The 25,305-nt window shown below is 40.7% G+C and overlaps 1 protein-coding gene across 14 annotated transcripts in view; it reads right to left on the bottom strand.

The window, feature by feature from the left end:
* stxbp5l (syntaxin binding protein 5L) overlaps positions 1-22,866 on the bottom strand; it is a 103,249-nt gene extending 80,383 nt beyond the window's left edge. For 12 of the 14 annotated variants that reach the window (XM_061792537.1, XM_061792534.1, XM_061792538.1 and 9 more), the window contains exons 1-2: positions 22,065-22,866; positions 5,410-5,507 (exon numbers count right to left, since the gene is read on the bottom strand). In XM_061792537.1, the coding sequence (XP_061648521.1) occupies positions 5,410-5,507; positions 22,065-22,238 (272 nt within the window). In that variant the 5' untranslated portion in view covers positions 22,239-22,866. The remainder of the gene's footprint in view (positions 1-5,409; positions 5,508-22,064) is intronic. The other 2 variants (XM_061792532.1, XM_061792533.1) reach the window with 2 other exon arrangements.
* Between the last annotated feature and the right edge of the window lie 2,439 nt (positions 22,867-25,305).

The following is a 25,305-nucleotide window of genomic DNA, read 5'->3' as shown; positions in this document are numbered from 1 at the left end:
AGTTATCTATCACTTTGTTGTGTATATGTATTAATATGAGACAATTAAACAATTATATGGTTGCGGCCCGCTGAGGGAAACTGTAACTAGAATGTGGCACGTGATCAAAAGACAACCCTGGAATAGAGTCTTTTTTTTTTTTTATATCCCTCAGTGGTAAATGGGCTTGGCTTATTGTTAATTTATGTATGTGTGTGGGCTTAATTGTGCAGGTTGTCAGAAACAACTTCGACATTTGTCTGCTGGTGGGACGCCATGTTTTTATGTCTGTTTGAATTATTTTGTTTTTGTGTGCTGCTCATAATCTGTCAATTGAGTTTAAATAATACTGTACAGTGACTGTAATTTGCTAAGAGTGACATGTCTCCACTGCGCAAATCTATCGACTCAAGATGATAATTAATGCACTCTTCAATCAACTCAAGGCACTTTAACGATAAGATTCTAGAAATGGGCTAAATTAGCCAGTCTTGATAAGCAACATCTGCTTATTACATTAAAAACATAATCACATCGGCACAGCATTCAGTTACCACTAGCCAGCAATTAGCATTTGGCTAATACTGATAGATTCTGCGCTCACAATGGGTCAGCCAGCTTCTTCAATTTTAAGCCACACAAGCATAAATAGTTTATGTGACAGGACAGCTTTGCAGCTCCAATTAGAAAAAACAATACAACTGCACATCGATCAATTAAGCATTCAGCACTGTCTCACTGTGTCATTGGCTGACTGTATGAGAAGCCTGCAGACATAATCACTATGTTGCTCTCAGTAGCTTGAGTTACCACGGAGCGCGTCCAAAGCCATAATCAGATGCTCAAGTGTGCGAGATGTGTTTGCACACACCCCGCTCGTGTTTGCATAATTTTCGTAACCACAAATGCTGCGTCCAAACTTGAGCTCATCATGCATCGGCACACACTGTCACAGCGAGGCGTGATCAGTCTTGCCACGAATGCATTTGCTCCTAATTGAATATGTCCTGATACCATTTTACAGCTCTCTAGCAGTAGTAATGATAATGATAGGGTACATTTGTGTAGCACCTTACAGAATAAGGGAGTAAGTTGCATTGCACGATGTTCATGACGAAGCAGAGCAAGCTCCGACTGTGCTCTGATAGTGAGATAGAAAAACGACGATGTCATTCCTTTCAGTCTACCTTTTGTGAAATCAATTCCATATTTCAGGATAAGGAAAGTTATTTTTTGAGAGAATATGGCATTAGAACTACAGCTACTGTAATAACAGCACATTATCAGAATGGAACAGAAAAGCCTCTAGCCAGTAGTCAGGCTCCAGCTCACTCGTGACCCTGAACAAGACAAGTGAGAAGAGAATAGACTTTGCAGTATTAATGTCTGAGTTGTAGAAACAATGAAAATCAGCTCCATCTTTCGTTTTAGCAACAGATCATTTACAAAAAAAAAGTACAATCACTACAAACTATACACACAGCAAAATCATCTACATAAGTAAAACAGCAAATACAGCCAGGTGCATGAAGTCAGCCGTATAACAGAGGCCTGTGATATTGCACGTAGAATATAAAGGCTGGAGAACAGTGCAGTGGGATGTAATATGAGTCATGGGTGATGAAATTGTAAAGAAATGTTACTTACGGCATAGATAGACTGACATGTTATAGCATAGTAATATAGCGAAAAATATTAAGAGTGTAGTGATACAAATGGCCATGGGGTATAATAGAAATAACAAAGCATTAAATGCCTCGTGCTCAGATTACTCGACTACTCAGTTTCTACAGCCCAGCTGAAAAACGTATACATGTTAGAACACAGCACTTACACATTGTCGATGTGAAATTGAAGCCAGAAGGCTACTACTACACTGGATGTTTACTGAATATGCCACTTGTGGAATACAAATGGAGCATGCATCTCCTATTACGACTGCAAAGAAAAAAAGAAGGCAGCGGAGATAATGCATTTAAAAAAAAATAAAAAAAATTAAATACACTGTGAAATAAGACAGCAATGGAGTGTATGAAATTAACCTTTCTGCCATTTCTACATTTTTCTTCCTACATATTTACTGTGGTTTTTCAAAAATATGTATCGCACATATGCAATTATTACACAAATCTAATTAGAGCGGAAATATAATGAGACCAGTGGCAAGTCTATACTTCAAATACAAGCAATACAAGCACTAGTGAAATAAAAACAATGAAACAGAAATGCTTAATTTTGGGCGATTCTGCCGATGATGTCCCGTTTTCCGACGTCAGTAAAGCAACACGTCGCTTTCAGTGTTGTAAAGCAACACGAGTGTGACTAACAGCAATCAGAATAGCCAAAGCTAATGAGGCTCACCACTATTGTCATCCACCACCTGCTTATTTTCGAACCGGCGCAAATTTATGAAGACTACGTCGCCATGTTGGCCGGAAATTCCGCTGCTCCGCTGTCCTTTGTCACATTTTTCTTGTTTGTTGAATCCACAGACATGCTGTCCTGCTGCTATAATGTCCCTCCATATGCGGCGCTCATGCATCTATCAGTGGCGAGCCTACACACACGATGTAGAACGATGAGGAGTGGAGCATACCGAAGCAAAATGGACCACTTTGTGGACAAGTTAATTACAGCTACCTGGTGTTATTTTTTTTTATGGAGGGGGGCAGCCATTTGAGGTGAGCCGTTTATTTGTTTGAAAGCGGAGGCTAGGAAATATGGCGATTTTGCAAAATAATTAGTCGCATGACACAGTCACTGCCTCCACCCAAGTGGTTATTAATGGCAGCATAGTGTGTCACGGGTGTGTGTTCTGGTTGTTGTCTTTCCCCTGTCTCGTACACACCTGCTCCTGAGAGCATCTTCCCCACCTGTGCCTCGTTTACCCTAATTACCCCATGCATTTAACCTCCTGTCTCATTCTTTCTAGTCGCCAGTTCGTTGTACCTTGTCGTCGCGTTCCAGCATTCCCTGTTTCCACGTCACAGACTCACAGTAAGACTAGACCCTGTTCCGATTATCGACCTCGCCTTTTTGCCTCATGTTTTTGGATACTGTTGCATTTTTTTGGGATTGCCTGCCTGTGTACCGACCTCTGCCCGTATATTAAACCTCTCTTTTTGAAACTGTCCATTTGTTTTGGAGTCGTGCATTTTTGGGTCCTATCCTCTGTTCCGTTCATGACATAGTGAGGCAGGCAAAGGGAGGAAATCATAACCAAAATACAAACCTAAGTATACCTTTTTGTTGTAAGGCAACTGGCGCAACCTCTAATGCACTCTGCTGCCCTGGATATCAATCATTTTCAATAATTCAGTGAGCAAACCGTCCACTTTTAGTATCAGCACATTTAATGAAATGCAACATGCTCTTTTTTTGGCCACAATTTTGCTAAGTAATTGTACTTCTATTAGTCTTTAAGCTATGGTTGCTATTGGTGTCAAATTCAGCCATTTTGCTGCATTGCAGAAATAAATGGGATAACACTGACAGGTGGACACTGGGGGAATAAGGCTGTGAAGGACAAAGGAAGCATGAATGTAATAAATACAAGCTTAAGTCAAGGAGTTAAAGGCTATGGGGGGCAAGGCAAAAAAAAACAAAAAACAGTAAAACAGAAAGTGTGGCTATGGAGAAAGAGAATCAGCGAAGGCCCTCATGAGAGCACTGCGAGATGTGTGCAGCATGTCAATCCAAATGCTAAGTCACTCAAGGGCTTCCATCAGCCGCAATCTCTGTTTTGCTTCAGAGCCAAGCGGCGAATTCCAAGGGAAGGGATGGCACGATTATGAAACGCACAAAGGAGCTCACATTGCTTCATTTGGCTGAGCTTATCACGTAATCAAGATGAGTTTTAATGGCTTTTCATCGGCGACATCTTTATCCACCTTTCATTCTCCCACACTGGAGTTCACCTTCTCACAAATGTTCAAACAATATTGCAGCTTTCAATTTATTTATTTATTTGCCATTTCTTTTTGCAGCAGAACACGCTGTCTTGTTCATCATCTACCCCAGCAGGACCAGCGGTGTGACAACTGCAGCATTAATAATTGTTTGTTGCCTCTGCCTCGGTTTCCCTTCGGGGATTCTGGGAACACCGTGTATTTATGAGAGCGTAATCTCCTACCTAGGTCCCACTGACACGCCATCTCCTTTCCTTGTGACCGGGTCACCCAAGGCATGGGCTGTTGGAGGGACAGCTGTGAGCCTGTGACATGACAGCCGAGCAATGTGAAATGACAGGGCGGAAAGGAAGAGGAGGAGGAGGAGGAGGCTCCTGCATTTAGACGCATTAGAGCAGCACACTTTATTGCGCCATACATTCAGTATGTATTTTATATTTTATATATAAAAATCTTACTGTTCCCCTACGATATCGTGGTTCATCCTTCGTGCACCTGCTATAGCACAGATTTTTCACCAAGCATTTATTATGGGTTTTGAGTAGTACAGTATACCGACAAGCAAGAATTCTGAGTTGCGCAACTTCCGTGTAGTACCAAGTTGTGCTGCATGCAACATCCCAGGCAACACTGAACTCTACTGTTTTTTGGGGGTTATCAAGGGCTATACAAATACATTTCACTTGACTTGGGTTGGGTTTAGATGTAGCATAATTACCAGCTAGAAGAAGTGTAGTATAATATCGATCATATTGTGTTGTGCCATTTTAATAATTGTTAAGACCAGAGAGAACCTGTGAGCATTTTTGCATGGTATATTTGTATGTGTTGCTGCTCCGTGTTTGTTAAAGTAGCAGTTGTTTGAAGGTTTATAATTACCGTGACATTTATGCAAATTTACATTCGCCCGTCCATGGCGTTTCGCATTATATGTCAGCATGAAGCTGGCGGACTTTCATTAGACAAAATATCATGGTTTGGTTGAACATTTAGATATACAACGCTTCATTCTCTTTTGTGTTATGTCAGTTTTACTTGAATACGTTAAATTACGTTTAAAGCATGTAGGAGGGGTACAAATATATGTTTTTAAAAAAGGTCTGTCTATATTGCAGATTTTCTTTTCTTGAAGGATCATTGATTAGTATCGGGATAAAAACAAATGGGTTCTTCCTCAGCCCATGTCGCATGCCTCCACAGGATTTTGTGGAGCGAAACAAATCTTGTTCATATCCTTGGCAGAGGTAATGATAAAGGATATATTTGGGGAAAAACAAAGATAAGCCAAAACAGAAATTCTCAGGGGTGGCGTTTGCCACTGCCCTTCTTAAGTGTGTTCAGATATAATCTCAACCTGTTGAAAAAAATAAATAAATAAAAATAAAAAAATCAAACAATTGAAAAATTCCAGAGATAATGTGTTCACTATGATGGACAAACGGTATGTTATTTTACCAGTGTTTTGTTCAACTGTTTGCATACATACAGTAGAGTTGGCTAGCGCGAGCAGATGAAAGGATACATCCGAACACCACCTGATCTGGAGCCAATGGCCAGGATCTTCTGCACAGGGTCAAAGGCCAAAGCAGTGGGCTGGTAGGGGAAACCATGGCGCACCGTCTGCAACACAAACACACAAAACAATAGATGAGTTCAACAACGCGTTCTGCCTGCTATTGTGACATTTGACTGTTCAGTCTTCAGTTGAAGCGGCGCCTTTTTAGAAAAGTTCATTTTGCCAAAGCTGTGACATTTAATTCAATAAAAAACTATGAATGAATGCCTCTCGGCTATATGCCAAAGCCAATAATAGCCAACAAAGTGTTTTCACAGACAGTTCCCTTGCATGTCTGAAAACATGATTACACACCGCTGCAGGAGTGGGTGTGTGACATAAGATTAAATTAAGTTCTAGTAAGTCCATATTTTCAAATCAAAGGATGATGTAGCAACACAGTACGTTCAGCTACAGAGCTACAAGGTGAAATTCTGTAGCTGTTGTCTTCTGTAAGTCTAGGTTTTGAAGTTTCCATGTTTTGGGGAATAATAATGTTATTGGCATCAATCATTAAAAAAAAACATGATCAAATCAAACTGCTGTCTGATAAAACATATGTATTGTATGTCAACTTTATGATCATTTTGACTCAATTGTAGTCTTCTCGTGGTAGTTTACTTGTTCTCCCCTTACGTGAGTTTTATCCTGGTCCTCAAGCTTCCTCCCACATTCCAAAAACATGTTAATTGAAGACTCTAAATTGTCCATTGCTGCGAATGTGAGTGTAAATAGTTGTTTGTACAGGAGACCCTAATTCGGACAAGCACTACAGAAAAAAAAGATAGATGGATAGGAGCTCTGTATTTTTCACTACAAATGTCTATCAAACACAATCACAATGGCCCCTCACTCATTTTGGTTAAAATATGTAAAAGCTCAGAAAGAAACTGTAATTGGACATGAGGTTTTCATCAGATTCCCATGCTGATTGTAAAAAGTAGAAGTACCTACCTACACTTTTCAATGATGTTCACGTCGTCAAACACTTGTTTAACAACACAACTTATTAAGAACAACAAGTATTTCCATGACCTTGCTGCAATTCCACACAGGCCTTGCACATACACGCAACTGGGTGCATATGCACATAATTAAAGAGCACAGTGACAATGCAGCAGAATTTTGATGAGCTGAACTCTGATTGAAATTCAAATACAAAAAGATGTTTACAAGGTCGGCTTTCTTCTAAAAATATGGAGGTCAAGGTAGGTATGATCAGAAATAAAAGTAGATTCTTGACAACAGTCAGCGTAAACCAGCCACAGACCTGACAAGGTGAAAGGCCGCTTTTCTCCTCGTCTGAAATTCTTTGCGTGCACTGCAGCTGTCTGCCATTAGTCATGTCACATTTCCAAGCCTCAATTACTGTAATCTACTCCACTCAGACGTGGCGGCATTGGCATTACCGGTGTGGAAGCGGTGTACATAGTGCAGTGTGAAGGAAGAAGAATTATAATGTGACTGATCCTTATAACAGATTTTTATCTATTGAACAAAACTGGAGGTTGTTTGTTTGCGTATTGTTGCCGGAGTTGTGTAACCCCTCTGCTCTACCTCATCTCCTGGCCCTTTGAGCTTTAATTAGGCATGTGCAGACATGAATTTGGAGGGATAATATGAGTGTCTGTGGACAAACACGATGCAATTCACTCAGTGGTGAACCAAATAAATAGAGGAAAATGAGAAACAACGCAGAGAGCAATAAGAGGACCGTTGAAGGGAAAGTGTGAATGCATGTGTGTCTCTCTCTTTATTCTCACCTATTTCCTTTTCTTTGTGGCAATCCCATTTTTTCCTTGACAATCTCTTGAGTGGCAGACTGTATTTTTATTTTTTTTAAGTGTGCGGCAGGCCTGAAGTCGAGCCATCATCATTTATGAGGTCACACAAGACTCCTGAGAGTGAGACCTCAGCTAATGTTGCAAGACATCGATCGCCTCAGTAAGCCTCAAAGGATGAACGTCACATTTTCACAACAACTTGGGAATGCAACAACCGGAACGTTTTCAAAACATTTCAGACCAGTGAAGGCAATTTTCTTCATGTGCAATTTTTGAGGAAACTTTGGGATATTTCTGAAAATATAGGCAAATTCACTGATGCAGATTTAAATGAGGTATAGCCATCCATCCATTATCTGAGCCGCTTATCCTCACAAAGGTCGCGGGCGTGCTGGAGCCTATCCCAGCTATCTTCGGGCAGGAGGCGGGGTACACCCTGAAGTGGTTGCCAGCCAATCGCACGGCACATATAAACAAACAACCATTCGCACTCGCATTCACACCTATGGGCAATTTAGAGTCTTCAATTAACCTACCATGCATGTTTTTGGGATGTGGGAGGAAACCGGAGTGCCCAGAGAAAACCCACGGAGGCACAGGGAGAACATGCAAACTCCACACAGGCGGGGCTGGGATTTGAACCCCGGACCTCAGAACTGTGAGGCAGACGCTCTAACCAGACGACCACCGTGCCGCCTAAATGAGGTATAGTTAATCATTTTCTTTCACCATGTTGTCAAGAATCACTTGACAACATGTCGTATCATTTCTGTGCCTCATTGAAGCGGCCGCATTCAAAACAAAGAGCGGTGCACACGCGCACAGAAGACAGCCATTCATGTACACATTTGAGAGACACACACACACACACACACACACACACACACACACACACACGCTTATCCTCTGGGAGTTTCCACCAGACCCCGTTAGGTGCTCTGACCCCACTCGAGTGCACTGTTGCTGGGATACAGAAGAGCCACCCCCACATATACATACAAGAGAGCCAAGAAGTGGATGAGAAGTGCATTTACTCTGATGATTCCGAGAGCAGCTCATACATATTGCAAGGCCGACGCGAGAACGCTGTTTTTCCGCCTCTTTCAGTGTATCAGTATTCATAAAGACAGATCGATCCTTCCATCTTCCATCTATTTATCTAGATGCCTAAGGGTCGTGTTCTTTTGCCTCGGAAAAACACTTAATGGATGCCGTTTTAATGAATAGTCAATATATACATGACTTTCTACCCATCGCATATTGATGTGTCCATTGCCTGGACACCCACAATGGAAAATCAAACACAAAAGGAGCTCCTAAATGTATAGCAATGCGGGTACAGTAGCCAAGAGGCACATGTCAAAATTCTCCAGCCGTCGACCTGCAGCAAAGGACCGTGCATTACATCAACTCAGCTTCGCATCCTCATCTTGCCCCCCTTCTGTCTCGCGCTGCTGTGTTGTTTGCTGCACAGCGTCCACACAACCTGAAAGCACACAGACCCGATCTTCTATTCGACAGCTTGAACCGTAAATCCTAAACCTCGCAGACTTATATCATCTTATGCCACCCACCATCCTCTCTCTATCGCTCTCCAAACAGTGTTGAGCTGCAGAGATGGTCTAGACCTCTCTTTCTATAAATAGAAAGCAGCGCCCATGTCTCCTACTGCCAGCCGATTGTACACTGAGTGGCTATAGGTACCAAAGTTTGAGCATAATTATCACACCACCACTTGTTTTTGAGAGTGGTTGATTTAAAAACACATTTATACAAATTTTAACAATAACTATTGTGCACCATTTTCAGGTTACAGGCTTGACATCTTTCAACAACCGCATAGCATTTATTAAACCAATGCTAATGTAAGACCAGACCTTACAAATATTATTTCTTTCAAAATCCCCATGCCCTAACCAAATGTCCCTGAGCAAAAATTTGAGAATTTGCTTTTAATTTAAAATTGAGAACAATGCAAAATTAAAACCTGGATGTTTTCGAGGTGTTCGTAATATAAAGGTCACATGATGTCAATAATGTCGATTTGGCTTAAAACACTCAGTATTACTGGCTATCATACATCTAGTTTCATTTATTTGTCTGTCAGGAACTACATACAGAAAACATTTAGTCTTTGAGGGCTAAAAAACCGGATCCATGCCAATTAACCAACCAATTTAAAAATGAACTCTACCAATCCTGCCAAGAGGAGTGGTCAAATATCCAGCCAGAATTCTGCCAGAAGCTACAAAAAGCATTTAGCCCAGGTGAAAATAACCAAATATTACTCGGGTGTACAGTACTGTATGTGTATATTTGTGCCCGTAAGTGCAGAATTTTGACTGTCATAGGTTGTAACAAGAAAGTTTCATATTCATGATTAGAAGCCACAAATGAATACGACACTCTCGGGCATGATGTGTATGAAAACTACTGCATGAAATCCTACAGATCTACATTGCCAAGCTTCATTCCAAAGTTTGGCTTTTTTACCCATGTGGCCCTGTTCAAATAGATTTAGATAGAAGCAGAATAAAAAAATAAATTAAAAAAATCACATGAAATCTGCAGGTCCAAATAAATCCTTTATCCTATGTGCATTAAAAACCTGACAGGAATCAGAGATTTTTCAATAATGTGACTCTAATATTGACATACAAATGGCAACCAAACATCATCACACCTGCATGTGGATTAAATAAGAAAAAGGATACAAGATTAATGTTGGGATTGTATTTTAGGGACATTTTTTTTACAGGCCATACATTTGCAGACTAATCTATGTACATCATAGAGAGAATGAGAAAAAGTATGTCACTGCTGAGTGCTAGCTATGCCAAAAATACACTTATTGTTTTTTGTTTAGCTGAAAGCATTACATTTGTCGCTGATGCTCAGGCTGATAAGCACTTCCTCCTGCATGGCGCATGAATGCACACACTCAAGAGCACAAGCAAGGATAAGTGTGCAGCATGAGAGCTCAGAGGCTGAAAACAAAAGAAAAAACCCAAAAGCATCTCTCCGTGCTGACTTGAATGGACAAGTGCTTGAGCTGAAAACTATACACATTGTTGACAGTAGCAGACTGTACTTCACTCCAGCTGTCATTTCCATTTGTGAAAAAATAATAAAATATGGCATTATTCAAAATCATTTGTAAATATATTTGAAAAAAACAAAACAAAGCAACCCTGTTTAATAAATGTCTCACCTCACACCCCAGACTCTATATAAGAAATGTGGAACCGTGGGTTACAAATTAAATTCATTCCGTGACTCAGTTTGCAACCCAAAACGGTCGCAAATCGAGGTAACGTTTGCCATTGAAGTGAATAGAAATGCAATAGATCTGTTCCAGTAATCACAACAAAGGTATGTTTACCTTTGGTGTGTGGTTATAATAAATACTGTAGAATATAAAAATAAGTAAAAAGAAACAACACTTCATTATGAAGAAATAACACTGTGTGTTTGTTGGCAATTCATAATGCAATGTCTTAGTCTTTTAGCATATAGTACTGCTTACATTCGGGCACAAAATGGCCGGCGCCTCACACAATGCGATGTGGCTTTCGCGTGTAGCGGCCATTTTATGTACAACGTATCTCTCGTGAATGTAAACTATGTTAAACGATCACACAGTAAAAGACAGCATGTTAAAATGGAAAAAAAAAGGGATTTAATGGCAGACTTCTATCTTTTGTGCTGAGGTTAACACTGGCTGGGACCGGTGTCTTTTCTTGAGCCTGCGCGCTCAGCGACATTGCCAGCTAGCCGGTACTAGCTAACTGCTGGCTAGCGGAGGGAGAGCTATGGCCTCATGAACTCTCACCGCCCTCGGCTGCATCCACCGAGGATCAAGGTTTAGTTTTTTTACATTATCTCTTTGTTCACATTCACAATGTTAAGCGTTGTTGGCTGCTGAAAAACAAAAAAGCACTATGCAAATGTGATTTATCATTATTACAATATTACAGATGGTATATTTCAGTGAACTGAACAGAAAAAAACACTATCCTCAAGTTTCGCAATGACGTTTTTCAATTGTAATTAGCTTTCCTAATAACGCAATTGCTAGCAATTGTCCTTTGTAGCCATTCTGAGGGCTAATTAAGAGTAACAAAATATAGATACAGTAGCTTACTTTAAATGTGTGACACACAGAGCCAATGATGGTTATGCAGTGTGAGAAGAAGTGCAACTGAGCCTTTTACGCGTCTGTCTTGACGATTTGCAAATCAAAAATAGTGCTGAAGTCGAGATAGTTTCATTTAGAAAGTGTTGTTGTTTGACCTGATTTGTTCATAAATCCGGTCATTCGTAACCTGAGGTTCCACTGTATATACACACAGTATGTATACACTTTTGCACGTGTTTGCATACATTTAGCCTGAAATGTGCCGTGGCTGCTTTTGCATGACGGAAGAATATGCCCTCCCCTGCATATACAAATGTGCATACTGTCTGGCAGCATTTAACCAGGCAAACCTTCCAGGTCAACTGAAAAGGTTCGGTGTATGTTTCCTCAGATAAAACCGTGGGTTCCGTAGCCATGAAAGCATTTTTAAGAATGGAGGAGAGGAGATTGTTACGATGTTTCACTGGGGCTTCATGGAGCCGATTTACAGTAGAAACTACAAATACTGTGATTGGATTATGTCTGTTGCTGAGCGTTTAACTTGCCTAATCCCTGATGAAGAAAGTACATTACGAGGGGGAGCGGGGGGTGAATAAAAACCGTCACATAATGTTCTACTAACCATGAGACTGGAACATAAACACTCGATAAGTACATTCTAATTTGCATGCATCTATTGAAAAAAAAAATACAATATTTTTCCATCCATCCTTTTTTCTATCCCACTTGGACTCACAGGGAGATGGTGCATATCACAAGTGATGTTAAGCGAAAGCAGGCTACTGATCGGCAGTCAGTCACAGGGGAAACATGGAGCGAGACAACCATTTACACACTCATTCACTCTGTCACTGAATGGAAACTGAACCCATGATTTACACAAGTGGACCACTATACTGTCAGTGACTAAATGCTTAAAATTTCCCCCAAAACACCTTCAAAACACACGTATTGAAAGGCCTGGTTTTAATCATACCAACTCTCCGACAACAACCTAAAAGCAATATTTTGGTTATTCTGAAACATGCTCTAAGAATGAAGTAAGTGGTGCCAAAATGAATTCATGTACTGCTTTAGTTGAAGAAAAAAATACATTGCAGGCACTTTTGAATAAATCTCAAATGTACATGAAAATGTTATAAAAGACCACTAACAAGTTGTGTTTTGAATAACGCTTTGGCAAATGTCCTTGAACAATAATGACGCCATGATTACAGAAACCAGAGTGCATTGCGTCTGGTGGTAGTTGGTTTCTTTCTAAATAGCTTGAACAAAGCAACCACATCAAATTTGGTTAGTCATATCATAGGTTTGATCTACAACCTCGTATGAAGGGATTTACACTCACTAGAAGCCACACGTCACTAAAATGATGGCATATTAATGTGGCGCTTAATCAAGTATGGCCAGAGAAGAGACATCCTTGCCTTGATCTGTTGAAGAGAGTGCAATGAGAGGCTGTTTGAAACACTCAGCTGATTATATTTGTACAACATGAGGTGAGGCAAGCTGTCCACAGCCTACAGACCGAGTGGACAGAGCATTTTGGAGGCCCACACATAACAGAGCAGAAGCAATTTCACTTTTGAACACCAACACACACACACATACACGCATACGTGCGCATTGCCGATGTCTATATAATGTTCATTTCCCATTATCTGGAGAGTGTAGTTTGAAACAATTGGGATGCTTCATTACGAGTATTTTTTTCCAACCTCAAATGTAATATGTAGCATCACTGTCCTTCACTTCTGCAGCATCACACCTGCTTCAAAAGGATTGCAGTCTCCAAAAGTCCTCTTGCATAGTCAATTAAATACATTTGAAGTACCACATCACCTACAAACACTAATGAGCATGATCCAGGCTTGACTCCAACTAAATCACCTTTAATCGGGCCTAAATACTACAAAAGGGAGAGATAAACACCTCAACCATATTTATGACTGTAACACCTTGTTAACATTCTGACAGTTTATTGACGTGTCACAGAGAAACCACAGTATTGTCAAAATGACCCATGAAACAGTCCAAGCAAACAGAAATGCATAACATTGGCAGAATGACAGCCACCAAAAAATGCTAAATAGAAGAAACAAATGTCAAAAACACTGAACTTTAAACACTATATCATGTTTAAACTTAAAATGTAACAATAGCACAGAGGTCATGAGTCAGTGGAGTTTGCTGTTTTCAGACCACATGCCCATGAAGTACACAAGTAATAATGTATCAGATTCCCTCACTATTCAATCCGTGACAGACAACAGCTGTCAAAGAAGTGTCCGTTAACTTTTTCCTGCCTTCAAAGTCTTTCTATTACAAGTGCGCTCAGGCTGGTGAAATCACTTTTTTTTAGTGTAGCCTTGACAATACACTATCTGTGTCTCTTTGTTCTGTTGTCCCCGGCTGGTTCGCTAATGGTTTGGAACACTAAAGACGGTGATGTGGCTGCAATGGCGATGACAGACGTTATTCTGTTTATTGAATTACAACCCACATTAGTTGCTAATTAAGTTGCTACTTCAAGCTATAATTATCCATACATCTATTTTCCTCATTAGTGTGACTGGTGAGCTGGAGCCAAGCCCAGCTTTGGGTGAGAGGCAGGGTACACCCTGGACTGGTAGCCAGCCAATCGCAGGCCACGTTTGCCAAACAACCATTCACACTCACACATCATACCTATGGACAATTTAAGTCTTTATTTAACCTAACATGCATGTTTTTGTAGAAGAAGCTGGAGTACACACAAAAAAACATGCAAACGCCACACAAACTGGGCCTCAGCCAATATTCAAGCCCAGAACCTCTCGACGACATTTTATCAGAAGAGTCAACCTTTATCAAGGCATATAAAGAAACTTTGCACATTTTGATATCACCCTCAAATTCCACAGGAAAAAAAGTTGACACTGATATAATTGGAAGTCCCTGCTTGAAGAAACTCTTCTAAATTTGACACACCACTGAAAAGAGCGTTTCTCTCAAACGTTATAGGTGTGTCGGCCGAATGCGCTGAAACCACACCCTGCTGAAAAATGGATGCTACTTCGTCTAGCATCTTTCTTATGCCTACAAGTACATGTTTAAGGAGTGAACACATGCCTGCTTCAAGCCTCCGGTGGCTGCAATACTGTATAACCCCACTGGATCTTTTCAATTTTTTCCACACCGTGACAACGAGGCGCTCTAAAGCAGCCACGCAAAAGAGTAACGCCCAGTCCACATGTTCATAAATGTTGTTCATGTTGCTATTCTACCATAAGCGTATCTTTTGAGTATATTTTGGGGGAGTGTTTGATATGTGCAGCAAGGACCAGGGCATATTTCCTTTATCCTGCCAGAAGAGTTCTCTCCTCCTGTGCCAGGAGATCCATTTTTTGAGAGAGTGATTGCGGAGGTTTACTTAAGGGAATGAGAGTCTGTTGCTGAGATTGCACATGCTGGCATCACTCAAGACTCCTTTAACACCCAATGCCGATGATCCCGCCTGATTAAGCTGGATCTTGGTGGCCGAGACGATTTTGTCTGTGCCGCAGAGTTCCGTGCTCCAAGTGAAGGTCAAACATCGATTCTCTGTCATAGTTGTTTTATTTTTCCCCGCAGCTTTCCATTTTAGCCTGACATCACCTCCTTCTTACTCGTGAAACCCCTTGAGGCCTCTGACACATTGTAATATGAAACTAGGTGGAAGTCCGTCACACTGACTCATCACACCCATTGAGACTCTGGAGGGTTTCTGCGAACAGAGCGAGATGAAATCATACAAAGGATCAGACGGTCACCAGAAGGGACCGGAGCAGCCTCTTGTCAAGCATTTTTTTAGTCAGTTTACTCATGGTCCACAGTTCTCACTAAGATGACGTCTACATCATCTTGTTTCTAATTGTTTTTATATTGATCCCCACTTCTAATTATTCCCAATGTGTGTTACCAAAGAGCAATTGCAGTGCTGCTAAAGCAGGGTACACACACACAAATAATTGGGACGAATTTAAGTATTTTTAGACTCTTCTGATCAAAGTCAGCAACCTAATTGTCTGATTATTCTGTGGTTTGTGGCGCATAAAGAGGGCCTCTGGGCCCGCAAGGGTTGATATGATAAAAGTATATCATATACATATGATGGCCTAAGACCGTTAAGACTTATAAAAACTAGAAAAAGAACCTTAAAATCCAAAATGTAGTTACCAGATAAGCTAACGGTTAGCCTATCTTCTTCTATTTCTTCTTCTACAACAACTATTTCTTCTTTTTTTGTATTTTCAGGCAGTCCGGATGCCCTGCGGTACCATGCTGTTTAGGAGCTGGAGACTCACACAACACACTATATGAGCAGTTAAAAGTACACACTTGCCAAGTTTTTCATCGTCGTTGGGGCCTCTCACATATCACAGAATTATAAATGTAAACTCATTGCGACATGGGAAAATGGTACACATCTCTTTCCTAGTTGCTCAGTACATTGTGTTCAGTACAATGCGAAAGCGAAGTGAGCTGTGATTAGTTTATGTGTGAAGCGAAATTACCACAGAAGCAGTAATCCCTCACCACATCCTACTACTATTAGCAACATTACAGAGTTATTAGAATCATATTGAGCAGCACTACTTAGCAGAGTAACTGAAGCAGATCACAAAAATGTATTGCAATAAAGATGAAGAGCATTTGTTGAGCTGGTGACAACAGTTGCCATTACTAAGCCTTACACAGACCAGGAAGTGTAATTTTACGAATAACCTGGCATGGACCTACACCGCAATATTACAGAGAGTCAGTGTTTTGGGGACACTTTCTAAGTGACACTTTATGACCGCCGCACACTGAGCACATGGCAATGTTTCAAAATTGGAAAAAAATGAACTCTTATTTGTGGATTTCTGCTTCTTACTGAATCAATACCCGAGCATTTGAATCACGATTGAATTGAAACGCAACCTAAAGAATCAATATCGAATCCAGTTGCAACCTAAAGAATCAAAATCTAATCGGATCGTGAGGTTCTTAAACAATACCCAATCCTGCTTTTTATCTTGCTGAAAAGTTAGGAACAATGTCAAAACTGTCTTTAAAAAGTACACAACACTGCGGTGAACTTTCCCTTTTGTCACTAACAAAAGACACATTTCTGAAAGTTTCATGATATTGTATTTGAATGTCCATATCATGAAGGAAACAATCTTTGGAATTATTCAATCTGTCATCTAAAATGCATTATAACTCATCCAAAAAGAGCCAAGTTCTTTTGGTTACACATGTAAAAGTCCTGAGTAGCAACTCCAGGTGTTGTACACTTCCATCCACACTGCAAAGATGAACGTTAGCGTAGTTGAATCTTATTACAATTGCTATCAATACTCTGCAGGGGGCTAGCTGGAATAAAAGGAAGAAATTAAAATGGTAATTACATTTTCCTATAAAATGGGTCTGATTATCCTAATTGGCATTGAAAGGATTGTTTCATTCAGTGTGATTCTGCTGGCATAAAGGGTCATTGCAAATCTCGTTTTGACATTAATCATTTTTTTAAGGATATTATAAATGGAAATGGCCTCAAGATGTCCCAGGGGTGGACATTTTAACAAGCTCTAGATCCTAAAATATTAAGCAGTTAGCACTCAAACACGTGTGATAATGCCTGAGTCTCAATTGGCCTCATTATTGGGGCGTACAACTTTTTTTTTTTTTAACTTAACTTCAGGCTCTTCACATGTGCCAAAGCCAACACTATAAACTGTGTACAAATATGTTCTCCTGCTAATGTAGTAGGCTATCCAAAAGGAAGGTTAACCTCTTTATTATTGCAAAACACTGAAAATAAGACAATCTTCTGCTTAAGTGAATGAATTTGCAAAATTGTTGTTTTAATGATCATGTACAGAGAGTCCATGCAACCAATGTATAGATTATTTTCAAGACTTTGTAAAGTGAATTCAGCAGTCTTTTTTCGAAATACATTGCACATGTTTGAAAATAGTTGTTGAAAACATGCAAAGATTGAGAACTATGTAGAACTCATCTGTAGAGAGAAAGCGTTCAACTATTTTTCACCATTTCAGTTTTACTGATTTTTTGTTTGTTTGCGGCTGACACGGGGCCCATTGCCGCACTTGGGCATCGACATGCGGGGCCCCTCCCCCACTACATAAGAACTTCGGGCACATCAGTGGTTACCCGGCCTAATTGCAACATGCAGTTAACTAGCTACCTGTGCCTAGACCTTGAAAATCCATCTTCCCTTCGGATAGTCCGCTGGCGTGGCCGATATAGAATGCCTCATTGTCGGCTGTGAGTACGCGCACGACATGCAGAGAAAGGCGGAAGAGTGAAAAGGGGGAATTTTTTTCTTAGACTGACTTGACAGCTAGTTCTTGTGGTCATTTTTAGAGCGACTCGTTGTCACAACATGGAAAGACGACCCGGTCGGCTATATTCAAGCCACTAGAGGCTTTAGGCGGATATATTTTTGCGGCCCACGGTGTTCGAGAGTGGCGACAACAGCTTGGTTTTTCTTGATTTTGAAGCCTCATTTTAGATATTTGGCAATTTTGTTTTTGTCATTCAAATTTGGCAGGTCTATTAATACTCTTCTCTGTGCTGTGTCAAATTTAGAAGACATTTATTTTCACTTTACAGGGACTTCAATGTCATTTGCGCTCCGCAGCTTAGTTGCGTGACTCTGGAAAAGCTCCAATAATTGACAGGTTCTTCCGAAACACACTCAACCCGTATTGTGGATATACAATGGACATATTGCTATGAAAACACTGTATCTTGCAGCAAAAAATACTAAATGCAGCCATAATAGGTAAATGTGTGCGCGTAACTGTCTAACTTCACACAATAAAAATGTTCCCAGACATTTTAAGCAGTCTCTGACATCAGTTTTTTTAATGTTCTCTCATCTCTGGCAGCTATTTGGAGTACACATTGTTCCCTTTTGGTAGTGTTTGCACTCGCTGTGTGCTGACATTGCAGCCACATGCTCTTATCATACTTGCTTGTGTCAACGCTTCCAAGAGAAGAGGAATGAAAGGCTTTGGCCTTGTGTGGGCCATGTGGTTCTTTTATTTTCAGAGCATATTGTTTGCTTTCTATTTTTCAGTGTTTCACCTCCGTGTAACCTGGATGCTGCGACAGTCATGTTAATGTTTCAAGCTAATGTAACACATTATAGCATTTTGTGGGAAGATATGAACGGGTCAATTTGAGAGCACTGTTGGATGAGATCCAAACCAAGAGTGCTATTTCAAAGACGTAATGTATTGATAGTCGTTTGCTGTTTGGTGTGTTTGTTCTAAGAAAATTATGCAATAATTACAAAGCAGATTCCCACTAATTTTGTGGAGAGGTGGCACATGTGACTATAAAGAACCCATTCAATTTTAATGCCAACATTTTCTTATTCAGAAACAGAAATGGAACGGTCCTGTCATCTTATGTTATCTTCGCTATCATTGAGGAAGTTTGCACAGATGAACAACAAACCAAATGGAGTTCACAATGTGAGATGTTGTAATTACAGTGGCGCCTCGAGATACAAGTTTATTTTCTTCAATGACCACCCTCGTAACTCAAAACGTGCATCTCAAATCATCTTTCTCAAATGAGTAGAATTGCCAATAATCCATTCTAGCAAACCAAAAAAAAAAAAAAAAAGTGTTGTAATACAGACGTAGAGACACACACAAACAACTAACTCAGTAAACTACAGTAATATTAATCATTTTTCGCAGAGGATAAAGAATATATGCCTGTAAGTCATGTTATAGTATCTGTCTACATGTGGTTCTCCACCATTTGTGTTCAAATATCTGGGTTATAACGCAACAACACTGATGCTATTCATTAGCCCATGTATGACATTTTGCATTGTTTTCTAGCACTTAGCTTAAGGGACTATTACGTCAAAACCACGGTTGTTTCAAATACACAACCTGTAGTTCTCTTTGTTTTGTTTAGTCTGACAGTAAAAATCAACTGCAAGTGGCAGTAAACAGCTTGAAGAATCTTTTTTTAAGAATTACTTAATATTTGCTAAACTGCTGCTTGTTATAAAGTAAATTGAGTTTCACTGCCAACATATAGCTCTTGTATCTCAAATTAGTGCTCAGAAGTCAAAGCCAAAAATCAGCCGAACAACGGCTCGTGTCATAAGAAACGTGTAACTCAGGTCACTTGTATCTCAAGACACTACTGTATCCAAGAATTGCTTTTTACTCCTCAATGCCATATTCGAAAGTGTTGAAGTCAGCGCCACATTTTTTTTTAGCTTCACATCTGTCAAATAACCAAGAACAAAAGCTTGTGAGTGATTCCCAGCTCATCTTCCCTCAGCCTCTCATTGCTAGAAATGAGAGGAAAGATTCAATGAGCCTTTCGTCCACCTGCTACCTCACATTTCTCCCTTGATTTCATTCAGTCTGAGGGAGAGTTCAATAAAAGCTTCTATCAGCACTTCTGCAGCCTGCTTTGAAATAAAAACGCGTGAAATGGGTTCCAAACAAAAGGAGCAATGGCATCTTCCCACACTGCAACGGTAAGAACACAAGTCATGACTAACTTTGGGAAGTTAGCCATAAAAACTCCCACATAAAAACACAGGCTAGTGCACGCATTGCCATCACCATGACAAAGTCAAAATATTGCATAGCCTTCTCTGTTGCATTGATGTCAGTTGCGGTTACAAAAATAGGGAATGTTCTCATTTGTCTTCATACTGATAATACAGCAAACAAGAGAAATGAAGCAAATAGCAAAAAAAAAAACACAGCTGCCATATGTTGACCTGTTACCTCGGGCTTCGGGAGCTTTACTGAAACCTCCAGAAAATTAAAACATTCCCCATCCTTCACTTGCCAGCAACGGGCCATAAGACTAGCAAGCAGAAGCAGAGCAAAGGGACCTCAAAGGATTCAAAAGTGATGTGGAATTAGGAACCTTTCTGCTTGACAAGTAAGTTAATCACCTCTTTTGGATTTTTAATTGATTGCGCATTCCACAAAATAAAACTTTAAACAGATAACATATTGTGTTAACACTCCATTACGACTATGTCATGCTACCAATGTAGCAGCCATGACTACCATCGGTAGTTTCTGTTAGTTGTACACCATAATCATCTAAACAATATTTTAAAAAATACATTTATAAAATAAAATATTTCATGCTGTGTGTTGTTAATCTATGATACAAATTTCACTTTTTGAATTGAGGTACTGAAATAAATACAGTTTACCACCGTTTTCTAATTTATTGAGATTCACCAGTATATTTTTATGTATTTATACACCTCTGGAAAATATAGAGACCCCCCCCCAAAATTTTTTTAGTTTTTTACCATTTTGGAGTATTCTGACCACAACTAACAACAGGCAAACCATTCTACTTCAGAGGCTCTATCTAAAATATAGACACTTGAGATCAGTGTTCTTATTTTTATTGAGCATGACTATGGGCGGCCAAAGTTCACATATAAGGGGGATGACAGCAAGAGATAAGAGGTCAAAGTCTGATAATACAGCACATCAGCCAGACTTACAACCTGTCCATCACCCTTTGAACTCTGTCTGGGGCGGGAAATGAATGGAAGGAAAGGAGTGATTGCATCTTTCTCCCATCGTGTAATTCACCTCGACACACACGCACACACCTGCACAGACAGTGCTGAGGTGGAATTCAAAGCACTTGTGCGTTTTACACGAGAGCTTCAATCAATTCCGCGTATTTAACATCAACAGTGCATTAAAGCACTCAGCGAACAGGCGCAGCTTCCTGCATAGGACTCGACGATCCCGCCGCTCATTTGCCAGCACTTTCTCCTCCCCGATCTGCCTGTGAGCCAGCTCGTTGAGTGAGGGTGCTCTGCAGCATCCTTTTCTTGTGAATCAACCGCCTCCTCCCTCATCCAATCCCTCTGTAGGAAAAAAAAGACAAACTAACACCCTCCCTCCACTCCAAAATATAGCACCGCAAACAACCCACATTCTCTTGGCTTCTTAATGAATTATTCACAGAACTCGGCAAAATTCACCCTTTTCTTTCGAGCGCGAGGAATAATCACTGCAGTCAGCGCGAAAATGCATCGTGCTATAAATACACCTACTGTAAAACCCCAGCACACACGAGCACGCACATCAGCAGCACTCCTCCTCCTCATCCTCCTCCTCCTCCTCCTCCCCAGTGAAAAGCACATCAACTATAAGGACAGTACTGCAGGGTCCCTCTTGTGTGCACTTTGTATGCAGGGGAGGGACACCAGTTATGTCATCAGTTCCACACCATTTATGTGTGCTTGCTGATGCAACACGAAGGCTGCGATTCATTGATATGCTCTCTGGGTGTTTGGATCACATGTGGGGGCTATACACACACACACACATACTGGTGGGAGCGTCCCAAAACTGCACCCACGTTAGCTTTGCCAGATGTGCGCGCCCATGTCGATGAATCGCCAATGGATTCATCTAATGGGCCGTAAAACAATAAATAAAATGGGGTAGAAAGCATTCCTTGGTTCTGTTGTGCAGAACTTTCACCTAAGCACCAAATAACCAAAAGGATTCAACCTAAATTGGTACTAGAGGATGTCCAAGGGCGCTCCATCATCAACACATTGGGTGGGGAGCACACAAGCTACGGCCAGGCTGGACCGAAGTCGCCTTAAAGGCAACAAAGCTTCGTCACGCACCCACCTTACACAGCTGAAAGTTTTCCGACACGAGCGTCTCTTGCACGTCGATCTCTTTGGGGGTTGGCGCTGCGGTGGTGGGGGTCCCGGCGGCGCTGCCACACGACGGCGATCCCATAGTCCCGCCACCTGGTGATGAGGTGGTCAAGCCGTCCAACACCTTACGGAACTTCTTCATTTCTGATGTCTTTGTTTTGCGCTGATGTGGAAAAAGAGCTTGGAATGAGGCTGTTTGCAGATGCAATGATGAGGTCGTCTGCTCCTGCAGATGTGTCAGGCTGCGCAGCCCGCGCTCTCCTCCGCTGCCTTTAAGTGCAATTTAAAAAGTCATAGAGGCACCTCATCCTGGCTGCCGTCCTCCCAATGAATGTGTCTGGACCACTCACCGCCTCACACCCGCCGCCGCCGTCGTCGTCGTCGTCGTCGTTGTTGTTGTTGTTGCAGATGCGGCTCGCCTAGAGCTCAAACTTCACACCGCTTCTTCAGATCCTAAAGTAGGACCCACGCGGCTCGGAGGAACATCCCACACATCAGCAACAGTCGCGGAGACACGCAGCCATGCTCCGATGTGAGTGGAAGACAAAAAAAAACTTGGTGCAGGCAGGATCCACTCGTTAAAAAAACAAACACATTTTTTTTTTTTTTTTAAAACACGTACACTTTTCACGGTGCAGGAGCAGGAGTCCACACAATCCACGGAGACACGCACTCACTCACACACACACACACACACACACAGACACACACACACACGGATAAATGCTGGATGTGTGGTCGAGGATGGATGTGCTTGTCGCTTCAGCCTAAACACACACACGCAGACTGGAGCTGTCCACGGTGCTGAAAACCCTCAGCAAGGCTGGCCCCACCCCCTTCTCTCGCTCTGCCTCTGTCTTGCTCTCTCTTTCTTGCTCGCAATTGCTAATGAAAATTTCGATAGAAAAAAACTTGCTTGTTGCTATTTTTGAAAGGGGGGAATCTACAGCATTCAATTACATTGGTGCCTTGAGATACGAGTGACCCGACTAACGAGTGTTTCGAGATCGAAGCCAATTACTTGCTTTATATGAGCACCGTATGGTGACAGTGTCATTTAGAATGAGTAAGTATTCTTCAAAAAAAAGAGGCCTCAAACTGTTTGTTGAGAGAATTACACGTTGTGTATTTAAAACAACCACAAGATCAGAATCAGAATCATCTTTATTTGCCAAGTATGTCCAAAAAAACACACAAGGAATTTTTCTCCGGTAGTTGGAGCCGCTTTAGTACGACAACAGACAGTCAATTGACAGAGAACACTTTTGAGACATAAAGACGTTGACAAAAACAGTCACTGAGCAATAAAGGGTTGCTAGTTTTCTGGTAATGCCGGTACAAATTATTATTATTTTTTTTTTTACAATTGTGCAAAAAGATGCAGAGTCCTCTAGCACTTAGAGTAGTTCGAATAACTAATCTCGCAATAGTCCGGTGCAATGACCATTGTGCAAAGGGGAACGAGACTTCAAGTAGTGTATGCAGTTTAAGGTGACCACTATTGCGATAATCTGGGACAATGTTGATTGTGCAAATGTTGCAGATACTCCTCCGTCAGTGTACAAATGGGGCAGATGCTACTCTGTGTACATTTGCTACATTTGTGTTGTATACATTAATGGAGAAAAGCATGAGAGGTTGCCTGAAATATTCCACGCTCTCTACATCCACATGTGATAAAATATTTTTGAAAAAGTTACTTTTTTTTTTTTTTTTAAAGAAGCGCTAGGTTTTATATTCAGTTCAATGCCTGTATTTGAGATCTGCTGATCATAGAGTGCAAAGCCCACAGCCTGGCTTTTAAGCCACATTTTACTGGATTTTAATATTTTATAATTGTACTGGCGAGGCACGGCCTATGTTAGGAAATGTGAGTGAAGCACAACTATTAACAAATTACATTGCTGCGAGGCTCTTTAGGCTACAAGAACATGCAAACTAAAAACCTTTTCAGATGAACAGATTCTCTGAAGAATACCCCAAAGGGTCACTTGCAGCTTTGAACACATTTGGAGCGTTACATATGTATTTTCATATTATTCAATTTAATGTGTGTTTGAGTCTGTCTTACATATTGCATGTGTAATGGCGTTTTTATTATGTTTTTTGGGGGGAAGCTTTATGGAGTAGTAAACACTCGAAGAATACTGATAGCAATCAGTTGATGAATGTGAGTAAAGCATCATTAAATTTCCCCTGTGGGTCAATTAGTCTTATAATTGTGGTGGGTGAGACAATCAGCATGGTCAGGCTGGTTTTCCATTCTTAAATATTTTAACGGTCATGAAAGGCATAAAAAACCCACAATTGATTTTTGCACATACGCACCCATTAACGAAGCCACAATCATATGTCAGATGGGAACAGCCTCTCTTTTGCTATATTTCTATTTCTTTTATATTGTAAGTGACAGGATTTGTTTTTCAACCCCTCAAGACACTCGAGTTTTCTTTCTAGTTCAAAACATAATCAGTAACACTCAGATGAGAATAGAATACTTCTTATCCCCTGTTTTTACTCTATTTATATTTTGTGTGGTACTTGCATTGTAAGTGACAGTGCCTGCATAAAAGGTAACAATAAGGCTATTGGTATGAAAATGTGACAATAAGACCAGCATCCCTGCATGACTCAAGACCAATCTGAAAGGTTAAAAGGAATTAGATGAGTAAATATGTAAAGCACAGTGTGCAAATGAATACGTTAATCACATTCATGAGATACCACTGGGTTTAAAAAGTAAAAATTCCAATTTATGAGCACAGCGAAAGCATAAAATCAGGTATCGTAATTACCTCATTTTAATGCTCAGGACAAGTGATATTACATAAGCTTTGACATCACTAGCCTCTGCCCTCTGGCATGTTTGATGTCCTCCATTCTGAGCACGGCGCACATGCCATGTGTGTCCTATTCTGCCTTCTGATTCAGATATAATGATAAAAAGTCAGCACAGACCAGATCACATTGACCCAGAAGCCATCTCCAGCGGAGCCCCCATCAGTATTTTGTGGTCTTGCCTTTTGTAAACGCTAAAGACAGGGTTAGACAGGGAGATATTAACACTGCGCAATTACTGACATTTTTACCTCTCTCTTGTGAAAATTACTGCTTTGCTTTTTTTTTTTTTTTTTTTTGGCAACTAATGATAAAAGCAGTTTTTTTTCCCATTCACGAGCAGGCGTCTGTGGCAGTGTCACAAAATAAAA

This window comes from Phyllopteryx taeniolatus, chromosome 12 (genome assembly GCF_024500385.1).
Source record: "Phyllopteryx taeniolatus isolate TA_2022b chromosome 12, UOR_Ptae_1.2, whole genome shotgun sequence".
NCBI classification, from domain to species: domain Eukaryota; kingdom Metazoa; phylum Chordata; class Actinopteri; order Syngnathiformes; family Syngnathidae; genus Phyllopteryx; species Phyllopteryx taeniolatus.
The sequence above is the reverse complement of the archived record's forward strand: the minus strand, read 5'-3'. Positions and strand labels throughout refer to the sequence as shown.